This window comes from Penicillium robsamsonii (assembly GCF_028829455.1).
Source record: "Penicillium robsamsonii strain IBT 29466 chromosome Unknown utg000006l_segment0_segment0, whole genome shotgun sequence".
NCBI classification, from domain to species: Eukaryota; Fungi; Ascomycota; class Eurotiomycetes; order Eurotiales; family Aspergillaceae; genus Penicillium; species Penicillium robsamsonii.
This window is the reverse complement of record NW_026643224.1, coordinates 171926-194734: the sequence shown is the minus strand read 5'-3', so window position 1 is coordinate 194734 and position 22809 is coordinate 171926. Positions and strand designations below refer to the sequence as shown.

Genomic DNA, 22809 nt, shown 5'->3' with positions numbered 1-22809 from the left:
TGCAAAGATATGCAGTGATCCCTGCACCAAAAGGCACCGTCCTGGAGCTTGGGCCTCTGTGATAGTATCGGGGACAGAGTTTTCAATTGAACTTGAAGGGATTTCCAAGTCGCACTGGAGATGCTAGATCAATTCCGCTGGAATACGAGTCACAAGAGAATCCCTACATAATCACGTACATATTGACCAATCGAATATGCAAAAGCGTGTCGGAACCCAAACACATAATGTCTATTCTAGTCTATCGCCAATTTCAGATATACAGAACAGTTGATAACTTTTATAGCTAAAGGAATAACAACAATAGGGCTATCGATGCCCAGCTCAGATGCCCCAGTTATATCATATGATTGCGGGGTCTTATCGCTTCCCCGAGGGGCTTTGACTCACTTCCCCAAACAGCTGCACTTCTTTAAATTGTTAGAAACAACTTAATCCCTGACAATTCAACTTTCACCATGTCAAAGGACACTATCGTAGTGATCGGGTCAGTCCAACACTTCCTATAACATCCTACAAATGCGCCCCCAAAAACAGGGAAAACATCCCAATCACAAGACACAATCAGCTGACTTCAACCAGTGCGGGGGTCATTGGCCTTTCCACCGCACTTTACATTCAACAACACCTCACTCCTACGCAATCCATCCTCCTGGTGGCCCGCGACTTCCCTTCGGAAACTTCCGTTAACTACGCCTCGCCATGGGCAGGAGCCCATTACCGCCCGGTGCCAGGTTCCTCGCCACAGGCCCTCAAGGAAGCGGACCAAGCACGGCGCACGTTCGAGTTCCTGAAGCGGATGGCGGCTGCTGAGCCCGGTGCGGGAATCAAGTTCGTCGACGGTGTTGAGCACCTCGAGGCTCCGCCGCCCGAGTACCTGGATCAGCAGAGTGTGCGCAATGTCTATGGACATCTCGATCAATTCCAGACGCTGGGGAAAGAGGAGGTTCCGGCTGGCGTGGTGTGGGGTGTGAAGTACGGGACGTATGTGATTAACTCGCCTGTGTACTGTGCGCATTTGTTGCGCAAGTTCGTTCTGAAGGGGGGCGAGACGAGACAGTATACGCTTGCCAACGTGAAGGAGGCCTTTAGTATGGCGGGGAATGTGAAGACTGTGGTGAACTGCTCGGGCAGCGGATTTGAGGACCCAAAGTCGTTTATTATCAGAGGTATGTGTGTCTACGATGGGGAGTGATGGGTGGTGTTTGTGTTTGGGATACGTTTGAACAGATACGTTCTGAATTGTGTTAATATGTTCTCTAGGTCAAACCTGTCTCGTCCGTAACCCCGTCTCGAAGACCATTACTCGCCAGAATACCGATGGCTCGTGGTCCTTTTGTATCCCGCGTCCTCTCGAAGGTGGAACCATCATCGGAGGCACAAAGGAGCCCAATAACTGGGACCCGAACCCGTCGCCGGAAACCAGACAGCGGCTCCTTGCCAACGCAACCAAGTGGTTCCCTTTCACGCCCGAGAGCGGCGGCAAGTTCGATGTGATTCGCGATATTGTCGGTCGGCGACCGGCTCGAGAGGGCGGTCTGCGCATCGAGGCGGAGCAGCTCGCTGATGAACGGTATATCGTTCATGGGTATGGTGCTGGTGGTCGTGGGTTTGAGCTGTCTCGTGGTGTTGCGGAAGACATTGTCGCCGTGATGCTGGAGAAGAGGCTGCTGCAGGCTAAGGCCTCGCTGTAAAAAACTATTGTTTGACATTTGCCAAGCGCATGTATTGTTTATAGAGAGCATTTGTACATTTTTCTAGAGTTGATAGATCTTACTATGCCGTGCAATCTGACATACAGAAAATATAAGGCATCAGGTTCATTTGAATGAACGAACTTTTTGCTACCAACAACATAACAATGTGCTATCAAAAGGTATATCGGCCGTTGATTCTTCCGTCACATGGGACACAAGACTCATCAAGCCTTTGCGCCCCCGTGGCTAGTCTGCCTTGACTTTCTCCTCTACGCATGACATCTGTCGTACACACGTATAGAGGTTGGAAGGAAAAGGCGACCAACCGAGGCCCTCAGTGATGAGCGAGGTTGCATACAAAGCGAGCAAGTTGGGGCAAGCGGTTGTAGCGATCACTTGACATCGCGATCCGACCCCATAGCAACACGAAACAAACTTTAAGATTGCATGTGGCCGGGGGAGAAGGATCCTCAAGGGCCCACGAATCTAGTATCGTGAGGGTGTGTAGGGACTCAACCCACAGCTTCAGGTGTGACAGCTTCGGGTATACTTGCGGGTATCTCTGTGGGTAGCATCCCGCCACCGAGCTTGAGGAGACGTTCCTCTTCCTTCTTTTCACGCAGTCTCTCAGTCTCTCTCCGCAAGACTGACAAGTTCCAGGTTCCATCCTCTTCATCGCCCTCGGCCTCACTGTCCTCCTCGTCCCAGTTGCCGCTCTCGAACAGTGTACGACCGGTAGCCTCCTTAGCTTGCTGTGCTTGGGCCTCGGCAGCCTTCTTGTCCATACGCTCCTTCTTCCACTTGGCGAAGGTCTCCTCGTTGACGGGTGTCAGTGTACCAGTCAGCTTGTGACGCTCGGAATCCAGCCAATCCTCCAGGGTGAGGGCGTTCATGGCCGATTTGTCCTTGAGTGCCTTCTCGGCGGCTCTCTGCTCCCGGGTCTTCAGGATGAATCTGCACAAGCTATTAGTATTGCGTGCGAGACACATATCAGTGGTGGAAAGACATACCCTGGTGGCAAACTGTGCTTGTACATGCACTTGTTTCCTCCGTTCGGACAAGTCCAGAACCAACCGTACTTCTGGTTCTCCACAGCTTCGATGAAGAATTTGCACACCTTGTCGGTGGTTGTGCGCGGGTTGCCGTGTTTGCTCAAAACAACGCTGCGTAGCTTCTCCTCGTCCCAGTCATCCATGGTATCCTTTTGCTTCTTCTCTTCCTCTTCGCCCTTCTCATCACGGGTGTCGGTGTACAAGTCCTTCTTGGCTGCCTTGCGCTCGACGTTGGGGTCGTGTGAGAATTTACACTTTCGGCCCTTCTCGCAGTGACCCTGCTTGAAGAAAATACAGAGGACAGTCTTTGGGTCAACACCAAAGGCAACCTTCTGGACCTGCACGGGCTTGAACAGCTCAAGGTTCTCTCGCCTGGCCCGCTCAGCGGCCGCCTTCTCGGCCTCACGCTTCTCTTTTTCGGCGGCCTTCTTCTTCTCGTCTAGGTTCTTGTTGCTTGCGGCTTGTGCTTGCAACTGTTGGATCTGCTTCTTGGCGGCACCACCTTTTTTCTACATTGAACGTTAGGGCCATGTTGGGGTATATCATGGACGGGCTGGCCGTTCGAGACTTCACAATTTGAAGGTATGACGTACATTCTTCATACCAAAGGACTTATCATCAACGGTGGCCTTCTTCTTCTTAGGCTGATCGCCCTTCTTGGGAGGCATGGCGGCGGTTGGGCGGACGTGACGTCGCGGGTTTGGGGAAGAGTAAAAATGTGAAAATGCGCCTGTCCAGGGTGCGCCTCAGTTGCTGACAAGGAGATAAAGAAAAGACGCTGATGCGACCTGAATGAATGACAGGGAGATCTGAAACCGAAGATACCGAGATGTGGGCAGAAATGCCAGGGTTGTTGTAGAGTGAAATGTCGAAAACGAGGGGTGTGAGAGTGTGGTAATTTTTGGTTAACCAATGACGGTGCGGGTCTTTTACTCCAGTGCGGTGCGACGACTCGAAATATAAGAGGCTGAATGCTTTAGATAATAGACCCGGTGAAGATTCAATCTTTTACTGGAGAATCACTATTTTCTCAAATATTCAGATGTTATATTATTGGTGTACAGTATCGAGTTTTAAGGATGTGCTCCTCAAAAGTGACATGCGTCATATGCCCACTAATATTTGCCCTTGACACCCACAATAGGGCCCTGTGCAAATATAACAGGGAACAATAAAGGTATAACTATTGAAATAGTTCTACATAGACAGTTTTACGGGTTGAATTTTTTTTTATCTTGGTATATGGCCTTGTAGTTATATGACTTTCACTTTCCACCGACTGCCTTAAAATATCATCAAACAAGACTTGTACATGCCAAGAAGGTTGATTAGCCAGGAACCGTAACCCTTGAGGGGTCTCCTGGATAACTTCATCCGCAATCCATACACAATTATCTTGGACTCTAAAGCTACTGACTATACAGCTCTACGTGAACTTGCAATGACCACTCATCACGCTTCATCAATCATTGGGATGTCTTCAATGGGATAGATCTACCACGTATAAAGGTTGGCCTTGGATCAAAGCTGCCTGGTCAGAGCCTGGCAGTCAATGGACGGCAGAAACCCCAAGTAAATCCATAATCCAAATCATCACCCGGTAGGCGTCTTAAAGCACCCTTATTTTTTCGTTTCTGGTCGTCATAGATTTCGCAGAAAGCAGGCATCTCACATTTAAGAGACCTCCTGGATCTTGGCGGACTTCTTGCCCTCGGCCTCTTCAAGCTCGGGGAGGTCCTCCTGTAGAGTTGTGTTAGTAGATAATCATAGATCACATATAGGCGAAAGCAAACTTACATCATCTTCCTCGGCACCCTCACCACCGGGCATACCGCCCATACCGCCAGCCAGAGCACTGAGGTCGGGCATGCCACCCATGCCACCCATGCCGGGCATACCGCCAAGCTTGGAGAAGTCGATGTTGCCTAGGCCACCGGCACCACCGGCGCTGGGGTCACCGCCCTCACCACCGAAACCGCCGAAGTTGTTGGCGTAGTCATCCTCACCAGCCTCATCCTGCTCATCCTCATCGACCCACTGCATCAAATTAGTCAACATTCATCAATTAGAAAAACCCCTGAGCATACCTTGTCGAAGTTGGTCTTCAAGAAGTGCATCTTCTGCTTGCTCTCGAGAAGGCGGGGCCAGAACTCCTGCTTGAGCTCCTTCTTCCGGAGAACGAGCTCGACGTCGCGGTCGGTGTGGTTGACTTTGCTGTTCTCGGGGTCGATCTCGGCAAAGAGGTCCAGGGAGACGCTGTATGTTACGCCCTTTCGGGAGGTGCCCTTGAAAGTAACGTTCTTCTCAGTGATGCTGAGGGTAGCATCGGCCTGGGGAACTTCGGCAGCCTTGATGTTCACGTAAAGGTAGTTGCGCTCAGGCTCCGAGTCGGATGACCGCTGAGCCCATGTAACTAAAAAGAAGCAGAATATCAGCACCTTGAGCTCACCCAGAAATGAAGCTGCAGAATTGGCATAGTTGATGTTTCAAAACAGTCTTAAACATTGTATAACGTCATAGTAAATTTCATGCAAAATGTGCAGTCCCGCGTTCGAGAGCGGGGAAGCAGTAGGAGTAATCACAGCGTACCTTCGGGAGTCAAAGTCTGAGACATGTTGAATTAGGAGTGGGAAGATAACAGGAATAGTTGAAAAAAGGGAGAGAGATAGAAGAGGTGGTCAAAGAGAGAAGAAGAAGTGTAGGAGAAGCTCATTCACGGTCTACCTAGGTGCTATGTTGTAGAAACTGGTAGAAGCATGCCTCAGGCATTAATTGTGTGGGACATCGTATTACGTCAAAGCTGACTCAGTTTCCGTTCCCGGCGCGGCTGGACACTCGGAGTGGCACTCCAAGGTACCGTGGAGTGAATATTGACTGTCGCATCAGTACACACCGAATCTGAAGACTGTGCCGAAGACCTAACGATTCTGGTCTTCGAGAAGAACTTTGCCATAAATATCTCGAGGGTCTAAAATTGCGCCAACATACGCCAACATAACCAACGAATTAGCTTTGCCCCGCCTATCTCTAAGACGATGCACTGGGCATGAGCCTTGATCGCTGATCAAACTTCACCTCAAGACTGAACTCATTTATTGGACATTCGCGACGAATTCGATTTGCTTGCTTGTCTTTTTATTGTCACTTTCCATACCTATTACCGCAAGATTGCATTCATGGAGAGTCTCAAGGCGGTATTCTTTGGGCCTGACCCGCAAGCCCAGGTAGGCAGTTGGTGTAGCTCGTTAATGCCTGGAAATATGACACTGATCAAGAATCATCTAACAGATGAGAAAATGCAATGCTTTAATACGCACAAACACACGGCAACTCGACCGCGATCTAGCCCGGCTAAAGGCCAGTGATAGTCTGACTCGTCAGCACATTGTCAATGCCTCTAAGCGAGCCCAACGAAACCCATCCCAGGCCAAGCAGGCTATGAATGATACCAAAGTCTTTGCAAGGGAGCTCGTGCGCATTCGGAAACAGACCACACGGTTGAATACCAGTCGAGCTCAACTACAAAGTGTGGGAATGCAAGTGAATGAAGCTTTCTCGGCGCGCAAGATCCAGGGCAGTCTTCAAAAGTCAACTGGGATCATGAAGGATGTGAACACACTGGTCCGACTGCCCCAATTATCTGCGACCATGCACCAGCTGTCTTCGGAATTAGTCAGGGCAGGCATTATCGAAGAGATGGTTGATGATGCCACCATGGACCCTGCAGTCTTTGAAGATGAGGAAGATGAAGCGGAATCGGAGATCGAGAAGATCCTGCAGGAAGTTTTGCAAGGCAAACTCGCCCAAGCACAACCCGTCACGGCACCACCTGTGGCCAAAATCTCAGAGCCGGAATCTCCACAAGCCGAGGAGGAATTCGAAGACCAAGAAGCCACCCTTGCGCAGATGCGCGGCCGATTGGAAGCCCTCAAGAGCTAGTACATATGGCAAACTCAGAGCGTTAGTCTTGTTTTTTTTTGTTGTTATTGAGTCGTCTGCTCCACGACTCGCACGTTTGGAGTTGGTTCCGTATTTTTCTTTTTCCATAGTCTATTCTCTAAGGCTGGGCCTGCACATAATGGATTTCTCTTTGCAAAATAATAAAGATTTGTAATCTCATGTCTATCTGACATACAATGGGACAATAAGTCAATACAGACAAAAGAGAGACAAAGATAAGTTCAATAATACCTCGTCATTGGGGCTCAATAACATCCAATCAAACTGGTTGATGGGTGTTTGCATCGGGCCGCCAAAAGGGGCTTAGTGTAAAATAGGCAACGCCTGCTTGCCCCCTCTCCTCACGCCTTTCCTCCTTTCACGATTCATCCTCTCCCACCACACATACCTACTTCATCTTATTTCGAGAATCCACTGTGATCTTGACTTCTTCTTTAAACACGACTTAAAAATCATAGGTCGCATATCATCCACGACGCGTTTGTCCAGTGACTTTTGCTGAACTTGCAAATCGCCAGCTTTGCTACTGCATCAACATCGCAATCATGTCTGCCAACCTCGATAAGTCTCTTGATGATCTCGTCGGCAGCCGTCGCCAGACCGCTCGCCACACTCGCCGCCGTGGCGGTGCCCGCCGCACTGCGACTAAGCCACCCGCCGTTGGAGGTGTGAAGAAATCCACCAAGGCTGCTCCAAAGGCTGCTCACCCAGCTCCTGTCGCCCAGACTGGTTCCAGCAAGATTCTTGTCAGCGGATTGGTAAGTTCTTGCTCTTATGATATTTCTGCTTGTCCATGCGCTAATCTCCATAGCCTTCCGATGTGTCCGAGGCCAATATCAAGGTATGTTGATCTCAAGGCTCTCATATTGGCTTCCATCGCCATCTATTTTCTCGAGAATCTCGCGGCGCAAACGATTCCGATCGGCATCTCGACCTCTCTCTACCTCCTCCCACATCGATGGATATTCCTCGATGCGCGGCACACAGTTTGCTCCTTCTAAATGTCTCTGCAAATATATACACATTGCTGGCGCTCTGCGAGACAAGAAGTTGAGCTGTAAGTACGGTGAAAAGACGTACATTGCCCGTGTCGATTCCTACATGGAAATCCACCCGCCTTGTTCTCTGAGTACTGTGCCGAGGATGATGGATAAAATTCATCATCCTGACCTCTCTTCAATTCTGCGCATTTCTTTCTTGTCTTCTACTTCGAGATCCATATGGGCATCAGCGAGCGCATCAGTGGAACAGTGGTCAACAGGTTCAAGGTTCAGGGGGAAGACTGAAACCTACCTATTCGAGACTCTTGTCTCAAATCTCTCCGTGAAGAGTCTTGCTACTATGGGGTGATTACCTATTTCAGTGACTCAGAGAGATCCAAACCGTGTCTAAATGGCCCTATTTTGTTGGGATGACACCTCCATGGGCAAATGGATTCCAGTTGACAAATTTCGCTTTGACGGCGGTGATGTGAAAAATGATGCTTTTGTTGAAGGACTTGTTGTAATCGCTTGATGGATTTACGGATGAAGTTGAGACTCCATACTACTATGGATATTCGTTGGCGTGTTATGTTCCATTGCGAGGAGCAACCTTGCGACCTGTCGGATGTGGTTGCGATTATGGAGCTATAGGTTTCATGTTCCAATGCTGGGATGAAACCATCAATCGATTCATGCTGTGTGCTCGCTGATGCCCTCTCACCTTTGGCCGTCCTCGTTTGCGCCGCCACCTTGTTACCGACACTCGAGAACCGCACTCTCACTGAAATTGTCTGACGAAAATACTGATCGTCTTTGCGCTATAGGAATACTTCAACAAGTCTGCTGGTCCCGTCAAACGGGTCATGCTCACCTACAACCAGAATGGTACTAGCCGTGGCATCGCCTCCATCCAATTCAACAGGGCAGACACCGCTGCCAAGGCCACCAAGGAGCTCAACGGACTCCTTGTCGATGGTCGCCCCATGAAGGTAAATCATCTTCTCCGGCTAACCTTCACTGCAACATTACTGACCTAGATAATAGATCGAGGTTGTCTACGATGCGTCCCACGTTCCTGCTGTCCCTGCTTCCAAGCCTCTCACCGAGCGCATTGCGTAAGTTGATGTCCGTTTTAGCAAGTCCGCATTCATATACTTATTCATTCACAGTCAGAAGGCTCGGCCCAAGTCCGCCGCCGCCGCCCCCAAGGCCAAGGAAGACAAGAAGACCGCGGCCACTGACAAGGGACGCCGCCGCGGTACGGGCCCTGCTGGCACTCGTGGCCGCCGCGTTACCGGCCGTGGAAAGCCCAAGACTGTTGAGGAGCTTGATGCTGAGATGGTCGACTACTTCTCCGCCGACGCCCCCCCTGCTGAAGGTACTGCTCCTGTCAGTGCCACTGTCCCCCAGGCCAGCGCCAACCAGGACATCGGCATGGCCGACGAGATCTCCTAAATGTTCCCAACTGTTCTTTCACTTTCCTCCATCGCGGCTCCTGCATGATACAAGTTTCGCAAATATTCTCGGGAGTTCTTTACGGTTGATGCGCGGGTCATATCTCCTTCTGTGCTCCTTTTGTTCTGCTTTTTTTTTTCAATGGCTGTGTTTCTCTACTCTTCTTTCTTCTTTTGCTAGTACCAGCAGGCTTAATTTTTCCATGTCTTTCGCAGAAGCCGGTGGAGGAAAGCATGTATCTACTACACCCACAATGGAACATTACAAATGATACTCGATTTTCGAACAATCCAATCCTTCAAAGTTCCAAAACCTCCGACTCCCTGCTAAAAAGAAAATGCCATATCAAACGCCAAACCCCACCCCCATATCCAGCAAAACAAGAAACACAATCTCATCATCTACACAAATCCTCCACTTCTAAAACACACCAGCTCTGGTCATGACATCATGAAACTGCTCCAAAGTAACACCAGCACTCAACCCAGCACCCCCATTCCCTTCAAGAATCATATCCTTAAGTAGATCATCACCCACACTATCCTCCTTCAAGTCACGCGCAATGCGCCGCAGATGCGACAATGTAATGGGGCCATCCGTGCCGCGCGTGAATAGCTGGTACGCATCGTCGACCTCGGCAGCCATGGCGTCATCATCGCGCGAACGCAACTTGGCTGCTGCTATTGAGACGAAGGGGCCGTAGGGCACGTATCCGCTTAGAGTTGGATCGAGAGCGGAGAGGATTTCGGCGAGTTCGGTTGAATCGGTGGGTGGGAGGCCGAGGGCGCTGTTGAAGGGAGAGTTGTTAGTATCTAGTAGCTGTAGATTTGGAGCAAAAAATTGAGGAAGGGGTGGGGTTTTAGGTAATGTCGATTTGAAGGAGAGATGTAGGGAAGCTTACACCAGTGCCTTGCGCACATCTTCGCGGGGAATGACTCCCTCCTTCTCGTCCGGGAAGTCTGGGTTCTTGTCGGAGAATAGGCTGAAAACTTCTTTGATTTCGTTTTCTTCTTCCGCGGTGATGTTGTTCTCCTTGGCGAGCTTGGATGCGCGTCCGCGTTTTGGCGCTGCTGGTGCGGAGGAGCTAACTGCGCCTCCGCGCTTTTTGGGAGGCTGCAAGGGAGAGTCAGATTCGGTTGAGCATTGAAAATATATGGGATCTCTTACCATGTGGATAATACTGGCAGGACTTGCGGACTTCACAAGGGTGTTTGGCATGGACAAGATGGGAATTTAGTGATGAAGGTGGGGAGAGCGGCGATTGGAAAACGATCTATGGATGGTACCAGTTTCATAGCTCTATTATACACAATGATACACATAAATGATTATCAAAACCATGTGAAAATTAGCAAATCTTTTTGCATTGGGCTCTTAGAGTCTACTAGTGTATTCATGACTTGTCTGGTTCTTAAGCAGATTCCACGTACTCCGGATATCGAGAGTTACTAGCTCTAGAGGCAGTATAAAGTGAGAAATGAGATCGCGTCGATGGATAACGCCACATTCCATTTTAATAGATATAGCCAGTTTAGATATCATGTACATATCAAATATTATAGATCAAATGTCACATACCAAATGTTATAGAAAACGATCGAAGGTGATAGCAGGCACCCGACGCTGACGTTATCGGATTGGCGCCTGGTGCTTCAACCTTGAAAGGGCTCTTTTATCTCGACTTTCACTTCAAAGGTTACTTTCTTCTACATTACTCCATCATGGATGTCTCACTATATGTTTATGACCTTTCAAAGGTAAGTTTTTCAATTCTGCACGCAATAAATATCAACTAATCTTGAATATAGGGTCTGGCCCGAATGGTATGTTCAACGCAATATTGAAAGCGAGCAATCTCTGATTTGTACAGTACTCCCTTGCTTTGACGGGGACACAAATGGATGCCATCTACCATACATCCATTGTCCTCAACGGGGTTGAATATTACTTCGGCCAGGGTATCCAGACCTCTGCTCCAGGGAAGACTCATCATGGACAGCCTATGGAGGTCGTGAAGTTGGGTACTACCGAGCTTCCAAATGATGTTATTGAAGAATACCTTGGCTCATTAGCAACAATTTATACGCCCGAGGTTTGTTCATAAACGACTTCAGCAACGGAACTATGGCTAATCAGGTCTAGTCCTACGACCTTTTTCTTCATAACTGCAATAACTTTACTCAAGACCTTTCAATGTTTCTTGTCGGTAAAAGTATCCCGGACCATATCATCAATCTACCTCGCACTTTCCTTGAAACCCCATTTGGGCAGATGATGAAACCTCAAATTGAGAGTGCTCTCAAAGGCGTCACTCAAGGCACCGGGATAGGTCCTGCCCCTGGTCCTAGTGTTCAACCGACCACAGCAAGGACTGTACCTCCCGCACCGCAACCAGTGACACACCAAGCAGCGGGCACAGTCCGCATAGTGAACAATCTCATTCAGCTAGAAAGTGAGCTGGCTGGTGCTTCCCATTCCTGCGCCGTGATTTTCTTCACGTCGTCAACATGTCCGCCCTGCAAGGCTGTCTACCCAACATATGACCAACTCGCAGCGGAAGCAGGTGATCGAGGAACTCTCATCAAAGTCGATATCGGCGTAGCTCGCGATGTTGGCATGAAGTACAGCGTGCGCTCGACTCCTACGTTTATGACATTTTTGAAGGGCCAAAAGCTGGATCAATGGAGCGGTGCAACCCCGGCAAAGCTAGTGGGAAACGTTCGTATGTTGCTAGAGATGGCCCACCCTGCCCACCCCCATCGTCAACTACGACTTCCCAGTCTTCAGAGAGAGATTACGACCTTCGTCATGTATAAGAAGGTCCCGCCACTCGACAAGCTCCTCCAAAAGCTTCCTGTCGCATTCAAGGAAGGTCACGGCGTCGCGCAAGTCATTGAATTTGTGAAGCAGCGTCATTCAACCACTGAACGTGTCGCCGATATCAGGGTCCCCGATTTGCATGCATTTGCCACAACATTGAACTCCACATACTCGACGCTTCCCAGTGGCAGTCATTTTGCCGTGGTTGATCTAGTTCGTCTTGTTTTGCTTGACCCACGTGCAAGTGGCTACTTCGCCGAAGAAGCCCAACACGCAACCCTCCTCACTCTTCTTGCACCGCTATCCCAAGACGATCTCTCCTCATGTCCATACAATCTCCGCATCGTGGCCCTCCAACTAGCCTGCAATCTTTTCAGCACACCTCTCTACCCAGAGCAACTCACCTCCTCCTCATCCCCGCTCCGCGAGACCTGTCTCCGTCTCGCGACCAACTCCCTCCTAGACTCACAAACTAGCCTCCGCGTTGTCGCTGCCTCTTTTGCATACAATCTTGCCTCATTCAATCATAATGCCCGCTTCGATGGGAACTCGGATCCTCTATCTGAGGAAGATCAGGTCGAACTGACTGCGTCGTTGCTTGAGGCTGTTTCCCGCGAGGACGAAAGCGTGGAAGCCTTGCATGGGCTGTTATTTGCCCTTGGGCTTCTTGTTTACGAAGCTCCGATGGATGGGTCTCTAATCGATCTTTGTCGCGCTATGGGTGTGGCAGAGACGATCTCTGGGAAGATGAAGGTTCAGGCCGTGCAGAAGGAGCCGCTGCTTAAAGAGATAGGAGAGCTTTTTAACAAGGGACTGTGATCATTGAATTTCTGCATAATGCCCAATTAGAATATATGTGAACTCGAATTCTTCGAAAGTGCGGTAATGATCTACTGAACCATCTATAGATTTTGGCCTTTTGTGTACCGTCCTACTAGTGTCATTTGATTGTTCTTTCTCACAACCTACGGGCTATTCAATCAACAAAGATGCTCCCTTCCGCTACAAATGCAGCATGGCCAGCGAGTTTGATAGTGGAGACCTTCTTCCTGTCCTCATCCAAGACCACCTCCACAATGACCCGACTATCCCTCCCCATCTCAATTCCCTGATCAATATAGAACCGATGATGCCGCCCCTTCTGACCATTCGATACCGCAAGATAAGCCCCGAGAGAACATCCCCCACTACCGCAAGCAGGGTCCTCTAGATCAATCGCGATCATGCGCACACGAAGATCCCAAATCACAACGTTGCCCTCTGTACGTGACTCAAGATGACGGTGATACATAACCCCGGTGAAGGATGGCGACCATCCTTCGTCCAGATTAAGGTCCGGACTCCCACCGGGCACAATATTAGCGAAGAGATCTGGTCTTTCAGTCAGATCCACCAGAGCATATGTGACACCTTTGACCACGGAAACTACTGGTGATGTCTTTTTCAAGCCCTGAAGATCCGAGGCCACCAGGCTTGCTTGAACAGGAAGGATGTGACTTAGTGTCGCACCCTGCTGGTGGATATGAATATTGTGGGGGACCTCAGCAGAGACAACCTCGTTGGCTGGATCATATGATATCGGAACGGGTCCGGCTTTGGTCATTACAGTGAGGTTGTTCGAGCGAGTGGGAGCGTCGGCCATTATTTGGCGGAAGAGAAAGTGGCCAGCGCCAATTATGGGATGGCCGGCGAACTCCATCTCGTTGACAGGTGTGAATATGTCTACCTGAGGATTTCCATCTGTGGTGGGATGCAAGAAGACTGTCTCTGAGAAGTTGAATTCTTTGGCGATTTGTTGCTTTTGTTCCTGTGACAACTTGATATCGCCGAGCTTCACAATGGCGACAGGGTTGCCCTTGAATCTATTTTAATTAGCAATATATTCTAATTAGCTACAATTGAGTCATTTGTATTTGGCTGATGAAGAGAAGTATACCTCTCTGATGTGAATACATCGAGGGTGACTAGAGAAGAGTCAGCGCATCAACTTTGTGTTATTCTAAACTTGCGTACCATATGGTGACTTTTGTCCGGACATGGTGGTGATTGATTGTGAAATAAAAGCTTTCAAGCATAGTATCCATAAGAGCATTTGAATTTGTATAAAGGACTTCTAAGTGGGGACTATAGGAGAGTTCGATATTACTAAGCATCGGCGGCTATCATCGGTCTGAGTATAAAACCAGGGGAGCAACGGTCCGATTCCGGCGCATCTGATGCCCAAATAACTTTATATGTATGTTAAGGGTTTCGAAAATTCACGTTCTCGGATAGTCCGACGCCCTACCGGCGACACGTCGGCCTCTCGGACCCACATCGGCAAGTCTCCAATCGCCGGACTTGGGAGATATCAAAGTTTGAATATCTTCGAACACATCTTCTGTTTTCCCTCATGACCATGGCTGAGAACATCACCCACCACATCGTCGCCATTGAGGCTGTGCACTGCCCAATCCCCGAATTCGATCTACCAGGGCCGCATACTCGGGCAGTGCACCGATGGACCGATCCCGCTGATCTGCACAGCCGCGTCAAAGATGCCACAATCATCGTGACCACAACGACGCGCCTGTCAGCAGAGACCCTAAGCGCTGAAGTCACCCCAAACCTCCGCCTTATAGCAATCATGGCGACTGGCATAGACTGCGTCGATATAGCAGCTGCGTCCGCGCGAGGAATCACCGTATGCAACTGTCCCGGCTCTAATATTGACAGTGTCAGTGAACATGCCATTGGACTTTACTTTGCCACTCGACGGAAGTTCATCGAGCTTCATAATGCCACTGTTGCAGTTCCTACGGACTTGTCACTTGATACTGAGTGGAAGACAAATGGCTCATTGCTCAGTCGGGTTCGTGCGCCTGATGGAAAAGCCCCGTTGCTATGTAGTGATGAGACCTTGTGTATTGTTGGGTACGGATCGCTAGGCAAGCGCATCGAGGTCATGGCAAAGGGCCTTGGGATGAACGTGATTATTGCTGAGCGTAAGGGTGTATCTCCTCGAGCGGGTCGAGTTCTGTTTGAAGATGGCTTGAAAAAGGCGACCGTGGCTGTTTTGTGCTTGCCGCGAAGCGCTGAGACGCTGAACATGATCTCTACTGCGGAATTCCAGATCATGTCTCCCCATGCTGTGTTGGTCAATGTCGCAAGAGGTGGAATTGTCGACGAGCAAGCCCTGGTTGAAGCTCTCAAGGGAGGAGCAATTTCAGGCGCGGCCACAGATGTTTATGCCACAGAACCTGCTGGCAGAGGCGATTCTCCGTTGTTAAGCCCAGAGGCAGCGGGATTGAATTTGGTGTTGACACCTCACCTGGCCTGGTATTCTGAAAGGACATTGCAAAACCTACAGGCTGCGTTGAAGAACACAGTCGAGAAGTGGTGTGTTGGTGAGATTATCAATCAGGTGCGATAGTCTGGAGATTTTAGTCATATGTAAATACATTTGGCAAATAGAGTACTATAGACTACCCTGTAAAGCCTTGGACAAAACTTACAGGTCATCTTTCACGAATGAACACCGAAAACCACATGAACCACACACATCTTATTTCCCAGTCCATGCCTGCCAAATTCATTATCGCACCATTTACGCGATCTTCAAGCGCAGTATAGCTTTTCAACCGCTTTGGAAGACCCGAAAGCAGGTACATCAAGGAACAGGTCTACGGATACTTTTATGGTGTGTACCTCCCCGATTCCCCTGCCAAATGGATTTCTCCAGGTCCCTATTATTCGTACCACTTGGCTAGGAATGGGGACGGCTGTCTTCACAAACAGAAAATAATTTCCTCAGAAACCTTTGAAACCTGGAGGTCGCCGGGGGATTTGGAATAAGGTGAATTGCAGTGCGACTAACTCTTTATAGGAGTTTGAGTACCTGTACAGCCCCCAAGGGGGCTGAGGCTTAATCTCTGCCCGGCCCCCAAATACTTTCCCTGTGGGATTTACAGATCCGATTTGTCCTATAACTAATTTCTGCTCTCATGATTACTCAGTATGTGCAGTCGCATGGCCTCGCAATGACCACAACTTCGGTGATCCCACTCACCACTGCTTTCATACCTTCAAATGTGTTGGAAGTATCACATCTGTTGGCACTGGTAGTAAATCTACCTACTGTTTGGGGACGTCAAATACTTCAGAGTGTACGCTGCCTGGGTGGAATCCGACCTCATGGTTTTCGTCAGGATTGTGCGAGAAGTACCGGCTACTTACTTCAACCCTCAAATTCCGATGAGCCTTGTAATTATGCAGAAACATGCCTACTTTGTGGTGTATACATTTTGCCTGACGGGGGAACAATAAGCTGGGATCACCTAGATATGCTTAAGGAGTCTCAATGGGAAATCCATCGCAAATCCCCGATTCCTGAGCATATTCTCGTGCCATCGACCGAATTGGAGAATAAAATTTTCTCTAAATTTCCTTGGTTATCATCTTGCTATCAGCGAGGAGGTAAATTGACACTCTCATAAATATTGAAATTTGAAGCTAAAAGTAAATTCAAGCTGTCAGATATGCTTTTTCCTCAAAATTTGATCTCACGGGAATTGGCCCAGTTTCACGTCTCGGTGGTCAGCCGTACCAGCTTCCAAGAGATAAAAACACCGCGCGAATTTCTGGACGAGAGGCGATACCACAGTATGATGATACGTTATTCACAAATTTCCATCCAGAAGGTTACTGGATGCAGCCAAGTCTTTTTAAACACAAAAATATGGGATATGTGTTTCACTATTATTGTTGGGAGATCCTTGGCCATCTGGTAGGGAAAGATTTGATCGAGAAGACACTTGGTCAAGTTATTCAGGCCGCGAGGCAGTATTGGCAAACCCAGAAAGGATGGGGTGTTACTGACCTAGATACCATATTTCGTGCCCAGCTCGACGAGGTTCCATACGTGAGATGTGAGAGCTACTGTCGCGGCTGTGATATCTTTGTTAATCCATGGATCCAACTTGCTCAAAATACGGTTGGAAAACGCAAAAGCTCCTATCTTAATAGACTTCCACTCGAAATCTCCCTTCTGGCAGCGGAAATCATTTGCCCTATTATCTACACTCAATCCGATGTGCAGACTATGCGTAACATGTTATCCGTGTTTGCATTAAATTTACCAGATGCATTTTGGGGAAGCCGATTACAATCTAAACGTGATTTGTTCTTCGAGGTGGATTTGCTAGAGACTGATTCAGTGGACTGGCAGCTCTTATGGCTAGGATTGATGGACCTTCTTTCCGATAAATGGTATAACTCCAGTGGATTGGCACACCGTGAGCGATTACTTGAACCAATTAGGGGGATCATCGCAAATTTTCAATAAATTCGACAGAGACATTTTGCTTAGAGATAGTATCACAGGTTCCCTCGTTCTTTCTTGCTTTATGACAGATCGAGTTATCAATCAAAGTTCAATTAACCTGTTGCAGTCTAACTAGTTACGTATGACTATACAAGCGCTTCATCCAATTGACGCAAGAACTCGAAGCTAAACGCCAAGTGGGATCGTAGAGAGTATACAGATAGATGCTAATCATAAAGAGTGTGGAATCAGCCCATTCCTATAACCCGTAAACCCATAAACCCATACCCATACATAAAAAATAACACATAATGACTGCCATGGAGTGCATCCTCCATTTCCTACTTCTTCCTTTCTCACTCTCTCCTCTCTATCTTTATCTCTGCGCCCTCCTCTGCCTTAGTTTTAATTAGAAGTGTGGTTTCCTAGCCAGGTAATTAGCATGGTTACTAACTCTAGCTAAGTTCCTCGGTCTATATGTAAGATGACAGAAGTCTGACTGTATGAAATGTATGGTATGAACTGAGTATATGGAACTCTCTACATTTCCGCATACGTGCTCGGTTATACTCAGTGAGCAAAAAGCGGCAAGGCCTAAGTGCTAAAAGGGAAAGGGAAAGCCAAGAAGTGTCAGCGGAAATCAAGTACATAAGTCTTAAGTCCGGGTTAAGTTCTATCATGATACCTTAACTTCCTCTGATTTGTGGGCAGTGAGACTCTACCTATCAAAGTATATAATTTCACTAACACATGCTACATTCCATCCTATCAAAATGACATCATTTCAAGCCGGCATGGTTGCTGGGAATTCAACATCGAATAATTATCAGATGATATTGTTCTAGACGGAAGTTGCTCCGATAGGCACGCATATCATCTGCTAACTGGAATGTGAAGTCTACCGGGATTCTTTCCAGTTGGTAACAACCAGCATAGAGTTGAAGCATGTGCCCGACTAAGCCCATAAAATGTGATTGCCCAGACTACTTGATATCGACTTCGCCCTTTGGGTTGGGTTGGTGCAACACATCCATGACAAATAGCGTAAATGCAGAAGGGAAGAACCAAGAACGGTGACAAAAGGAGATTGTACCGTTAATAATGAGGCAACTATTAGTGGGTAACGGGGCTCTCTGAAACACCAGTTATAGCATAGAACTTATCACGTGTGATACACAAGGAATGAGGCGGTAAATTCCATCAACGCAACATGTACCATATCAGCACAATTTAAGCCTCTATACCTAGTACCGACTCCAAGTATACATTTCTTATTAATTACAGCTGACTAGTCCCGCCCAGAAGCCAACAAGTCGGGGACGTTGTAATCAGGCGACCTGGGGATATGCCAAATCTGGCCGAGGCAGCCTAACAACAATCCCAACCGTAACTTCACGATATTCTCCGATGCGCTCTGGTCAAATACTGAAGTACATATACACCCATTTCTACGATGATCAGCAACTTCGCCTCATCGCCGATTACTAAGATGCGGCACCCTCGATCTCACTGTTGCATTTCAGCGACAGGGCCGCGTGTCATACATAGACAGCAATAAGCTCTTGCAGCCTCAGTGTTTCGGAGTTCCGGGCTGTACGCGAGGGTGAGGGAGGCGGTTACTCAAGTGGGGAACACGAGGCGGGCAGGGCTGACGATCGACTGATTGTTCTATTTTCAGGGTGTGGTTTTTGGGCAAATGCTTACTCTATAGCAACGTGGCAGGGACTTGGCTGGGGTAGAGTACGAGGAAGGTAGATGTATAGTTGGACTTAGGAATGTGAATAAGATTATTGTTCTTATGTTATTTTAGATTGTTAGTTTCATGATTTAGAAGGATATTCTTGTTTCGGGATATGGTCAATGTGCTTAGTTCGGGCTACCTAATATACGAACGGCTATTGACAAACGTGATATGGCACGTGGCGGCAATATTCCGAGAACAGACCACAGAGATGGAGGGCTGTGGGAAATTGCAAAAAATGACAAAGCGCCAAAGATAATGAAAACAAATGGTGGGGGTATACAAGACGGGGTATCAGAACAAAGACGCTGCGCTGGAAAAACAGATTCATGAAAAACTAAGAAGCAAAAAAAAAAAAAAACAAGAAACACCGGGTCCTCATGAATGCAAGCCTGAGGGTGGGCAAGAAAAAAGGTCAAATGATGACTGAATCAGGGCGCTGCAACACCATCCATGTAAGAACGTGATGATCCCTATGGGATGGGGGGAATAACAGATTCGCTGCAAGGAAACAAAAAAAAACAAAAAAAAACAAATGAGAAAGTTGAAAAATGAGTCAGAGAGCTAGATGAACCAGCGGTGTGTGCGAAGGATGGAGGTGACGAGGTCAAAGGTGACAGTGGGATTTCAAGAAGCGCCGACAGCGAAATATTAGGTAATCTGCGCGGGGACACCGTTCCATGGATGGATCCCGTCCGGACGATGTCGGCCCGTATGGTCGCATCCACGAAATACCACCCGGTAAAGCTTAGATGTGGCTGACGATGATGGTATCTTGTGTTGCGCGGATTGGGGCGCCCAGTGTTGTAAGTCTGAGATGATGCGATCTCGCGGGTATCACGGTTGATGAGAAAAGAACGGGAAAAATAGAGACTAGGCACTTTGGTGTGGGTCTCTGCACACCGGGGAGATGCGGGGGTGAAATTAAAAGATAAGGCGAGATAATGACATGATTGCGAAGAGAATTGTGGCGTTATTCGGAGAGCGCCTGCGCTGCACCGGGCATCACCGGTGAGCTTATTGACTGAGCACCTTGGATGCCGAGTGAGCACGTCGTTTGGGAGTGGGCACGACTCGGCGCTTCTTGCGCTTCAATGTCTCTCGCTCTGTCACAATGCTCTGCTTTGCTGAACGCAGGGCTTGGGTTGCCCGGGCGTGGGCCTCAACTTTGGCGAGGAAATTGGCCCGATCTTGTTGTTCTGCGATAATTCGCATGCGCTGAAGTTGCTGTTCCATGGTTACCGAGCAGATGGCACCGGCGTCCTGGTTGATGGCTTCCTCCACTTCTTTCTCGGCGCCGGAGTTTTCCGGCATCCATAGGAGGTCGTCATCAGAGAGGAAGGCGCTGGCACATGAGTCGGTGGAGTCGTTGCTTGAAAGGGAGGGACGGTTAGGCCAGGAGGGGAAGGCATATGCTGCCCCCATCTCACTTGAGAAAGAGGATTTGCGTGGGTTGATGTCGAGGAGAGAGTCGGTGGGAGTTGGTGGAGGAGCGAAAGGACTTGACATGGAAGAAGAGGCGCTGCCACTCCAGGCAAAGGTGGGTTGTGCTGGATCTGTGCTGGCGAGAGGAGCTGCCGCCTTGGGGAGCGACATCTCGTGTAGACGTGACTGAATAGGAATCATGGTGACGGATATGTTGAGTAATTGTTGAAGAGGGTTGGAAGTACCAGGGCCCAGTAGGTGAGTGAGACGACAGTGTGGAAGGTGAAAGATGAAATGAGGAAGAAGAGTCGAGGGTGGGTGTTTATCAATGAAAAAGGGCCCAAATAGATATCAAAGATCAAAGCCGGGGAAAGACTTCTAGACCTCCCGATACCCTTGCTCGAAAATCAAATGCCCAAAAAAGGAAAAAGAAATAAAGAATAAATCCAAAAAGGGAAGTCCAAAAATAAAAAAAGGATAAAAGAATAAAAGAATAAAAAGAATAAATCAGGCGGAAGGGGGTTTCCGGCAAACAAAGGGCTGTCGATCTTAGGAACCTTGGAACTGATCGACCCAATGCAAACAAAAATAAATAAATAAGAAAATTCCAAAAATGGAATTTCTTTATTTTATTTTTCGCAGTTCTGACACACGGGGGAAATATCGGATCCCCGGTTTAGCAGATATTTGTGTTGCAGTATCTGATATCAGCTAGATTTGCATCCCTTGCGAGAGGAAAGGTTTCCCCGAAAGGGCTGCCCAATCTTGGAAAGATCTCTGATCTCAAAATCGGATTGTTTGGAGTATCTCCTAGTTCCAATGATAATTCTCCAATGATCATGCCTCGGATTCACCGCTTCGTTCGTGGAAAAAACAAAAAGAGTCGCGGGTGATGCAGGCCTAACTTGAATTTTGCAGCCCTAATCGATGCACCCAAACAGAATCTTTGAATGCCTGAAGTTGAGGAATCAAGTTTGTTGGCGTTTTGGCGGTCACAGGTGATTCAACACGTCAACACTGAAAAAAGTATTTGTGCAAAGTTGAAGAGAAGACCCCCACGGGAGAACGAACTCTCGTCTTCTTTTAAAACTACAACAGGCAAGGAATTTCCCCGTGTCTCCACCTCGGGCCAAGTCGAAAGTCCGTGGAGGATTCGATTTTCCAATCTAGAAGCCTTTAGTCCGCAATCTAAAGAGAACGGCCAAAGGATTCGAAACGGTTACCGCTACCTCGGAACTCATCCCTGATTGCCCGTCTCAAGCGGGTAAATGCAGTTCCTCGGCATTTTTTAATTTGCCGTCAGATACTACCGTTCTTACGCGGTACTCCGCGACTCCGTATACTTCCTTATAATTCTAGTTCGCAAGTTTAATTACATCCTCCCGAGAAAAGACCGTCTCATTTTCGCACAAATCACAGGCCACCCCACAGTCACACCGAGGCTCTAGTGGATTCCCCTTTGTTCCAAAATTAATAATTTGATAAAAATTGATTATTGAGTCTAGATTCAAGTCTAGACCACTTAAAACAAAGACATTTCCCATCTATCAACTGTACTAATTTTCGAGATCTGTCCGGAACATCAGGCCCCTTTCCGCTGAATCTGTCAGCAATTTATGACTTTATGATCTTTCTGATGCACCAGATGACTTGCTTAATGCAAGTCTAGTGCCTACGGGGAAGAATGTGACGGTCTTCCCCGGTCCAAGTGGATCAATCCATCATCCTGGGTGTCCCGACGACCAATTTGTATACTCCCCGTTCGGGCGCTTGATCGTCGTTCCCGTTATACTCGTCATATCCAAACAGACCTTTCGATGTATACCTTTCGATTGACCGCAAGAGTACCCCGTACTTTGGTAAATGTATATATCAAATTCCCCGACAGCGCCAGCGGAATGTGAAATACAAATCCCCCGCGCCTCCTACCCCATAATTTGATGCTTCCGCGTCCCGGCCCGCCGGGGAAGCTGAGAAAAAACCCATAGCAAGGGGTCAGGTGGGGGTCGACGACCCAGGAAATCAAATTCAGATCGACGTGACAGCTCCGCTGTACAACGCCTTTCGTCTACCGGCTCCTCCGTACTCCACCCGCAATGAAGTCATATTGAAAAAGTTCAAGTGTGTGAGGAGAATGGGGCCGCGGTTTACTATCGATATCGCGCGTCACGTTCAGATCTTTCCCCCTTTCCAGGCTCCCGGTGCCTCCGTTGATCTTCAATGCGTGCCCTGTTACCTCTCCCCTGGGATGTGTGGTGGAGACCGATGGTTCCGCACCGGGGGACTGGGGTGCTGGAGCTCCTATATTGATTTGATTCAACAGAAGCTTGTGAATCTCCCGATGAATACGGAGCACGGAGTAGATCGGGCACAA

The 22809-nt window shown here is 48.4% G+C and overlaps 10 protein-coding genes across 10 annotated transcripts; 5 read left to right on the top strand and 5 right to left on the bottom strand.

Moving 5' to 3' along the window:
• Positions 1-458: 458 nt before the first annotated feature.
• N7447_009792 (FAD-dependent oxidoreductase) lies at positions 459-1694 on the top strand (the record flags this gene model as incomplete). The annotated part of the gene is made up of 3 exons (XM_057234054.1): positions 459-487; positions 583-1169; positions 1264-1694. 3 exons carry the CDS (start codon positions 459-461, stop codon positions 1692-1694), a joined length of 1047 nt encoding a protein of 348 aa, XP_057081338.1.
• A 515-nt stretch (positions 1695-2209) lies between these two features.
• N7447_009791 (translation machinery-associated protein TMA46) lies at positions 2210-3417 on the bottom strand (the record flags this gene model as incomplete). The annotated part of the gene is made up of 3 exons (XM_057234053.1): positions 2210-2651; positions 2708-3258; positions 3343-3417. The coding sequence occupies 3 exons, from the start codon at positions 3415-3417 to the stop codon at positions 2210-2212; spliced, it is 1068 nt and encodes a 355-aa protein (XP_057081337.1).
• A 1006-nt stretch (positions 3418-4423) lies between these two features.
• wos2 (Hsp90 cochaperone SBA1) lies at positions 4424-5363 on the bottom strand (the record flags this gene model as incomplete). Its single annotated transcript, XM_057234052.1, has 4 exons — positions 4424-4489; positions 4547-4786; positions 4837-5162; positions 5339-5363. The coding sequence occupies 4 exons, from the start codon at positions 5361-5363 to the stop codon at positions 4424-4426; spliced, it is 657 nt and encodes a 218-aa protein (XP_057081336.1).
• A 562-nt stretch (positions 5364-5925) lies between these two features.
• Positions 5926-6688, top strand: N7447_009789 (ESCRT-III subunit protein VPS24; the record flags this gene model as incomplete). The annotated part of the gene is made up of 2 exons (XM_057234051.1): positions 5926-5973; positions 6038-6688. 2 exons carry the CDS (start codon positions 5926-5928, stop codon positions 6686-6688), a joined length of 699 nt encoding a protein of 232 aa, XP_057081335.1.
• Positions 6689-7254: 566 nt separating this feature from the next.
• N7447_009788 (putative RNA annealing protein Yra1) lies at positions 7255-9147 on the top strand (the record flags this gene model as incomplete). The annotated part of the gene is made up of 5 exons (XM_057234050.1): positions 7255-7467; positions 7521-7550; positions 8517-8681; positions 8737-8807; positions 8862-9147. The coding sequence occupies 5 exons, from the start codon at positions 7255-7257 to the stop codon at positions 9145-9147; spliced, it is 765 nt and encodes a 254-aa protein (XP_057081334.1).
• Positions 9148-9567: 420 nt separating this feature from the next.
• N7447_009787 (EF-hand superfamily Ca2+-modulated protein) lies at positions 9568-10365 on the bottom strand (the record flags this gene model as incomplete). The annotated part of the gene is made up of 3 exons (XM_057234049.1): positions 9568-9934; positions 10049-10260; positions 10315-10365. 3 exons carry the CDS (start codon positions 10363-10365, stop codon positions 9568-9570), a joined length of 630 nt encoding a protein of 209 aa, XP_057081333.1.
• A 503-nt stretch (positions 10366-10868) lies between these two features.
• N7447_009786 (bifunctional C97 family peptidase/thioredoxin family protein) lies at positions 10869-12786 on the top strand (the record flags this gene model as incomplete). The annotated part of the gene is made up of 4 exons (XM_057234048.1): positions 10869-10904; positions 10956-10970; positions 11018-11239; positions 11290-12786. The coding sequence occupies 4 exons, from the start codon at positions 10869-10871 to the stop codon at positions 12784-12786; spliced, it is 1770 nt and encodes a 589-aa protein (XP_057081332.1).
• Positions 12787-12943: 157 nt separating this feature from the next.
• On the bottom strand, positions 12944-14005 carry N7447_009785 (PhzF family phenazine biosynthesis protein; the record flags this gene model as incomplete). The annotated part of the gene is made up of 3 exons (XM_057234047.1): positions 12944-13829; positions 13904-13931; positions 13981-14005. The coding sequence occupies 3 exons, from the start codon at positions 14003-14005 to the stop codon at positions 12944-12946; spliced, it is 939 nt and encodes a 312-aa protein (XP_057081331.1).
• A 360-nt stretch (positions 14006-14365) lies between these two features.
• N7447_009784 (D-isomer specific 2-hydroxyacid dehydrogenase family protein) lies at positions 14366-15379 on the top strand (the record flags this gene model as incomplete). The annotated part of the gene is made up of 1 exon (XM_057234046.1): positions 14366-15379. The coding sequence occupies one exon, from the start codon at positions 14366-14368 to the stop codon at positions 15377-15379; it is 1014 nt and encodes a 337-aa protein (XP_057081330.1).
• A 4648-nt stretch (positions 15380-20027) lies between these two features.
• Positions 20028-20636, bottom strand: N7447_009783 (uncharacterized protein; the record flags this gene model as incomplete). Its single annotated transcript, XM_057234045.1, has 1 exon — positions 20028-20636. One exon carries the CDS (start codon positions 20634-20636, stop codon positions 20028-20030), a length of 609 nt encoding a protein of 202 aa, XP_057081329.1.
• Positions 20637-22809: the final 2173 nt, after the last annotated feature.